At 42.0% G+C, this 7196-nt stretch overlaps 1 protein-coding gene across 3 annotated transcripts in view; it reads right to left on the reverse strand.

Moving 5' to 3' along the window:
• The window catches only part of LOC102032137 (hexokinase HKDC1), a 24552-nt gene that overhangs the window by 9726 nt on the left and 7630 nt on the right, over positions 1–7196 (reverse strand). Inside the window, exons 4-8 of one of the 3 annotated variants that reach the window (XM_005428966.2) lie at positions 4837–4985; positions 4250–4369; positions 2748–2843; positions 1585–1684; positions 791–974 (exon numbers count right to left, since the gene is read on the reverse strand). In XM_005428966.2, coding sequence (XP_005429023.1) covers positions 791–974; positions 1585–1684; positions 2748–2843; positions 4250–4369; positions 4837–4985 — 649 coding nt within the window. The remainder of the gene's footprint in view (positions 1–790; positions 975–1584; positions 1685–2747; positions 2844–4249; positions 4370–4836; positions 4986–7196) is intronic. The other 2 variants (XM_031063602.1, XM_031063603.1) reach the window with 2 other exon arrangements.

The raw sequence follows: 7196 nt of genomic DNA on the forward strand, positions 1-7196 counted from the left end.
ACAGACACTTTTGGCTCTATGGGTGTGTGGTGTTTCACCCCACAGACACTTTGGGCTGGCTGGTGTGTGGTGTTTCACCCCACAGACACTTTGGGCTGGCTGGGTGCTGCTCTGGGCACTGCAGACAAGTCCAGGCCTGCAGGAGCTCTGGTGGTGCTGGGATGGAGCTTCCCCCATACCAGGGGCTGCTCCTCAGGTTTCCCTCTGGCAGAGAAGCTTTCAGGCGATGGTGAAGGAAAGGAGTCGGTTCTGATGGAGGGTTTGGATCCAGAGCTTTATTCTGGCCCACAGGCCCCTGAATGCAGCACCAGCTCCAACAGAACTCCCTGAGCCCGTGGTTGCTGTTCCTTTTACCCATGGGAGGGGAGGAGGGAAGGGGTCGGGAGCCACCAAGCAGGGACAGGAGGGGAGGTCTCAAGGGACAAAGGACACCTGGATGGCCCAATGCCCCCCAGGGGTAGAGGGCATCCTTTGAATCTGCCAATCACTCGATGCCCTTCTGGAATTCCAGGGTTGACAGACAGTGCTGGGAGGGGAAAGGAGAGGTGACTGACACACCTGGCAGGGAATTATCAGGGGAGGGACCCGAGGTTCTGAGGTAAACCCTGAAATCACACCACAACAGCCTGCAGCAGGGAGCTGTGGAAGGGACTCACCCTCTCCAGAAGGGAGAGATCTGGATTACGCAGAAGCAGCACCAAGTCATCTCAGGTTCACTTAAGACAATTCCTGTTCCAACGGGGCAAACACTGGAAAAGCACTCTGGGAACTCAGACAGGGAGTCACTTACAGTTGTTTTCCAGGGTTGAGAGATCCCAGATCCAGCTCCCGATCGAACTCCGTGCGGAGATCATCCAAAGCCCCGTCGTCCCCGAAGGCGCCCCACTCGGTGTTAATGCACATCCTGCCCTCGTCCCCCTCCACCAGGCTGATGTGCCTCATCTCCTCCATGTAGCAGGCGTTGGTGCCAGTCCCTGTGGGTATTGGATAAACCACTGTTTGTTCCCTGTGTGCTTTTTGCTTGGGAATAAGTCAGTGTATTGCCTTTGGGAGAAAACACAGACACATAACCCTGTGGCACAGGATGCTCATATAGGCCACCTGCACCCATGAAATCATCATTTCACAGTGAATGAAAAAAAACTGAAATTATTCTAAGGTTTGACTTGTTTAAAAACATTTTTTTTCTCTTTCAAATGTACTTCTGTGTGCCTAATAAAAGGCATCATAGTGCTTGAAATGGAGAAACTGTGGAAAGCATAGCTGGGACTAACTACCAGACGTGAGGGGAATTCAGCTTTCTCTGGACAGACACAGTAATTTTCTATACAGTCAGCAGAAAAGTTTAGTATGCTGGTCACAACTGAGCCCAGACAAAATGGGGACTGTGGTATTTGATGGCAATGTGATCAGCATAAAAACAGCTGCTTTACAGAAGGCAGCCAGGCTTGAAAATCCAACCATTGTTTTTTCCATTTTCTTTCTGCTCTTTCCTCTATTGTGAAACTCCCTCCTACTTCAGATTTGTAGTAATTCAACAAATGAGAGGGAAAAAAACCCTTCATGGTGAACAGAAAAAATTACCAATTATGAGTCCAACTTCACAGCGCTGGTCATCATATCCACAAGTCATCATGGTTCCCACCGTGTCATTGACCAGGGCCAAAACATCAACATCTATGTCCTAAGAGCAGAAAGATGGGTGATAAACAGGGAGAAAAGCTCAGAAAGCCTCCTCTGTGATAAAGCACCAGCATGCAGACATATTCCCTGGTTGCACTTTGAAGGCCTCATTCAGGAAAACTCCTTGGTTGGAAGACACTACTTCCTTTTACAACTCTTCCCACAACCCTGTGAGGTTACAAATATCTCTGAATTCTCAAGTGTTTCACCAGCCTTTTTGCTTGAAGGATTTGTTTTTCCCCAATCCCACTGCATTTGCCAGAAAAGTGACACATTATTGGTGTGAATGTTGTGATACTGTGCTTGTGGGCTGTGTGAAAGGATAACATCCTCTACCACCTGAGCAGAGCCCATCAAATGGGACAGAAAACACACAGAAATGCAGCTACAGCTGTGCAGCAACACCACACTCAAGGAGAAAGTCCTTCCATTGAGGCTGTGCAGTTTCCTCTGTGCTATTAAATCATCAAGATGTGGAAAGTTGCTTTGTATTTCTTGGCTGGTGTTACCAATAACATCAAACATGAAAAGCAAGGCTTTCCAAAATACTACAACACGGTGTTATCCAAAGGCTGTATGCCAGTTCAAGGGCAGATTTAATCATGTCTTACTGCTGACCTTAAAAATTGCCATCAGTGGCTCCATCCTACAGACTGAAGGGGACAGGCAAGCCCTGGTGGGGTTAGGTGTGCCCATTTGAGATGGCAATTTTCCCCTACCAACCTTCATCCCACGAACCAGGCTGTGACACACAGTGTGTGAAATTACTGAGTGTTTTATATCTCACTCAGCAGTTTCACAAGAAATTCCCTTGGGCTGAGACTGTGGGGCCATAGTGGTGAGGTGTCACAGCCTGGGCTCAGGGTGTAGCTGCCCTTGTGTTACCAGGGCAGTCTGAATTACAGAGAAGTGAGAGAGATTCAGATCTGCCAGATGTGCAGGCATGCTGGCCACTTGGTACTGAGCATCCCTGAAGGATTCTCACAGCTCCCAAAAGAACCCCCACACCAAGAGATGGATTCCCAGGAGTTCTCTGGCTCAGCTCCTGCCTGTCCAAGACTTGCCTGGTGTTTCTGGAGAGCCCTGTGCAGGGAGCTGACCACGTCTGTGCCCTGGACTCCTCGGACCCTGAAGTGCTTTGTCCACTCAAGGAGAACCCCCTGAAAAGAAACAGTGCAGTGACCCAAAAGCACACAAATTTAGCACACAAACCACCAAGCCAGTCAAGACTGAAGTGTGTGGAGAAGTCCATCATTAAAACTCAGCCAAAATAAGTCAGAGTAGAACATCTTACCTTGTCATCATCACTCCATAACCACCCCCAAACAAACATAGAATTAACCCCAGAACTAATCCCCCCCAAAAAAACCAAACAAAACCACAAACCATGATGATAAATCATCAACCAATCACCCACCAAATTTTACATCCTTGTAGCTTATAAAAAGCATGACACTGAAGATAGGAATGTGCCCCCCTGTAGATGGAGTGACAAAACTGTCCTTTGTCCCCTCAAAAAGGAAAGAAGCCCAGAGGTTTCTCTCCTCAATTAGGTGAAGAAGACACCTCATAGGACCTGGGGGATTTCACCTCAAACTTAAGGATACCTAATTGGACAGGAGCCAAAAAATCCCACCTGGGCAATTTACTAGAAAAAGAAGAGAACAAAGAAACCAATCGCTTTTGTGAGGTGTTTTACCAGGAGCAAGGACCTCCTGTACCTGGCTCAGTTTTTCTCTGTTTGTTATTTTGCCTTTTATAAAACCTTTTTGTTTCCAACACTGCCACAGAAGCCATCCTGCTGATTTATGTCTCCAAAGGTAGCTGAGCTATCCTGGGTGAGTGATAGATCCCCAAGAGCTTATGAGACCTGGCTCAAGGAGGAACTGTTACTGTACCAACCTGTAAGTCAAGTCACATCTTACCTTGGGGTGCCTGTCAGTACCAACACAACCAAAAAGGTACAGTCATAAAGTCCCAATTCTGTAAATGTGTCCCCCTGTGCCTCATTTAAAGCACATGTGGCTTTCCTGTGCTGATCACAGCCTAATAGCATTAAGCAAAAAGCGTTTGCAGGACTGGAGCTCAAAGCACAGATCCCTAGAAATGAGAGAGGCTAGAATGAGAGAACACCAAATAATTGTTGTTTCCCTAAGAAGTGTTTCAAGCAGCTCAGCTACAGGTATTTCCTATTCAGAATCAACTGTAAATTAAAAAAAATAATAATTTAAAAAAAACTGAGAGTGATTAAAACAATAAAGATGTCTCAAGATACAGAAGGAGACATCTATTTCTGACAGTGTTAATGCAGGGGCACATGGTTCCTGTGGAATTGGGTACTGACTGGGCAATAGAATAGATTTTGCTTAAAATGATGCTGCCTTGAGAATTGAATCACTGAAGGATAATCAGGTCGAGTTAAATACTAAAAGTCATCCATGCCTTCTTCAGAGAGCCATGTAAACATGACCCCAGATAAAAGCCACAGGGCAGCACCTGCACTCAACAGCTTCTCCAGACTCTGCAAGGAGCTCAGCTTGACAAGAGCGTTTCTTATGCATCTTACCTCATCCAGTTTGGTCTGTTTGCATGGAAAAGAAAACGTAAAGCCAAGAGGCAACTTCTTCTGCTTCAGGTTTCTGGTCTCCATGAAGTCTGACAGACAGTCAGCAATGTAACCAAAGAGCTGCACAAGAAGAGAGGACAGTTGGGCAGGGTCCCACAGGCAGGTGCTGCAGCAGCACAGTGTGGTGTTTGTGAGGGTTTCTAGGACGAGGTGAGAGATGAGAATCTGACTCTATGTTCTCAGAAGGCTGATTTATATTATATTATATCCTATTATATCATATAATATCATATCATATCATGCTATACTAAACCTATCCTAAAGAAAAATAAAGGATCTATCAGAAGGTTTAACAAGAATGGTAATGAAAGCTCGTGACTGACTCCTCAGAGTCTGACACAGCTGATGGTGATTGGGCATTAAGTTAAAACAATTCACATGTTTGGATAAACAATCTCTAGACCACATTCTAGAGTAGCAAACACAGGAGAAGCTGAGGCTTCTCGTCTCCCCGGGAGAAGAAATCCTGGTGAAGAGGATTTTCCAGAAAATATAACAGAAAAAGCACAGCAGCAGCAGTGTCCTACCTCAGCTCCGTTGCCCTGGGTGACCTCCTTGGGTGTGGGGTAGAACTTGCTCTCCAGCTGGCTGCTCTGCTTCCCATCATCAAACACCTTCACCTGGTGGGCACGGAGCTGGGAGCCCCCCAGGTCCACAGCGAGGAACTCCCCCTTCTCTGCAACACAGGGGACAACCATCGCTGGGATGGCCACAAAGCGTGGAGCCCTGGCTACTGAGAATCTGAGACTTTGTGTGCTGACAAGCACTGGCCCCCAAAAGAACACTACATTTAACCTAAGGCTGTACGGAGAAGCCTTCCAAAATCAAATAATGTGAAATTATGGGTGTGTAGTTTGAATAGAAGTGTGTAATATCACATAGTAGAAAAAAGTTTAAAGTTTTAGAATATAGTAAGGTATATAAAACAAGATAGAGTATATATAAAATAAAATAGAATATATATAAAACAAGATAAAAAATATATATAACAAGATAGAATACACATAAAACAAGATAGAATATACATAAAACAAGATAGAAGTTTAAAAATGGAAGCCAGTCCTTCTTCTTCATAAATTTAAACAGTATTATGTAATTAGATTAAAAGTCCACATTGCAGGTCACAGATAGTTATTAAGTCAAAAGTAAAAATAATTGTAGTGCCATTTCTTAATTAGACAGTTTATCCTTTAAAAGCCTTGTAAATAGAGAGATAGGTCTCCATTTGGATAGGTCTCCATTTTTCAGTTTACTAGAGTGAAGTGTGAATAGAAATGTGTAATATCACTTAGTAGAAAACTTAAAGTTTTAAAATAAAGTTGTAGAATATAGTAAGATATATAAAACAAGATAGAAGTTTTAAAACAGAAGCTAGTCCTTCTTCACAAGTTTAAGTAGTATTATGTAATTAGATTAAAAAGTCCACATTGCAGGCTACAGATAGTTAGTTATTAAGTCAAAAGTAAAAATAATTGTAGTGCCATTTCTTAATTAGACTGTTGGCTGTACGGAGAAGCCTTCCAAAATCAAATAATGTGAAATTATGGGTGTGTAGTTTGAATAGAAGTGTGTAATATCACATAGTAGAAAAAAGTTTAAAGTTTTAGAATATAGTAAGGTATATAAAACAAGATAGAGTATATATAAAATAAAATAGAATATATATAAAACAAGATAAAAAATATATATAACAAGATAGAATACACATAAAACAAGATAGAATATACATAAAACAAGATAGAAGTTTTAAAAGGGAAGCCAGTCCTTCTTCTTCATAAATTTAAACAGTATTATGTAATTAGATTAAAAGTCCACGTTGCAAGCCACAGATAGTTATTAAGTTAAAAGTAAAAATAATTGTAGTGTCATTTCTTAATTAGACAGTTTACCCTTAAAAAGCCTTGTAAAGAGAGAGATAGGTCTCCATTTCTGAATAGAAATGTGTAATATCACTTAGTAGAAAACTTAAAGTTTTAAAATAAAGTTGTAGAATATAGTAAGATATATAAAACAAGATAGAAGTTTTAAAACAGAAGCTAGTCCTTCTTCACAAGTTTAAGTAGTATTATGTAATTAGATTAAAAAGTCCACATTGCAGGCTACAGATAGTTAGTTATTAAGTCAAAAGTAAAAATAATTGTAGTGCCATTTCTTAATTAGACTGTTTATCCTTAAAAAGCCTTGTAAAGAGAGAGATAGGTCTCCATTTTTGAATAAGTGTGTAGTATCACATAGTAGAAAACTTAGCATTTAAAGTTTTAGAATATAGTAAGATAGATAAAACAAGATAGAGTACATATAGAACAAGATAGAAGTTTTGAAACAGAAGCTAGTCCTTCTTCTTCATAAGTTTAAACAGTATTATGTAATTAGATTAAAAGTCCACAGTGCAGGTCACAGATAGTTATTAAGTCAAAAGTAAAAATAATTGTAGTGCCATTTCTTAATTAGACAGTTTATCCTTTAAAAGCCTTGTAAATAGAGAGATAGGTCTCCATTTGGATAGGTCTCCATTTTTCAGTTTACTAGAGTGAAGTGCTGTAGAACTCACAGTTTATAAAGCTGTAACATAAATTAGAAGTAACAAACATCTGAATCTGGACAAGAAATACCATCTCACACATTTAACCCTGACCCTAACAAATAAAAGCAAAGGCTCAACAAGGTGCCTTGCTGATGGCCACAGCCAGAGCCTCTCCTGCCCCAGGATGGCAGATCCTGATCCTGGATGGGCCTGGGAGCATCAGAAGGACTGAGAGCTGGAAACCCTCAGCAAGGCTATCAGGTCTCTCAGCCTGCTGTGTGACAGCTAATTCAATGTTTATTTGGCAGTTTGGGTTGTTCTCCCTGCTCCTTCCACAGCAGCATATTTACAAGCTGCAGAAGG

The sequence above is a fragment of the Geospiza fortis genome, unplaced genomic scaffold (genome assembly GCF_000277835.1).
Source record: "Geospiza fortis unplaced genomic scaffold, GeoFor_1.0 scaffold637, whole genome shotgun sequence".
Taxonomy (NCBI): domain Eukaryota; kingdom Metazoa; phylum Chordata; class Aves; order Passeriformes; family Thraupidae; genus Geospiza; species Geospiza fortis.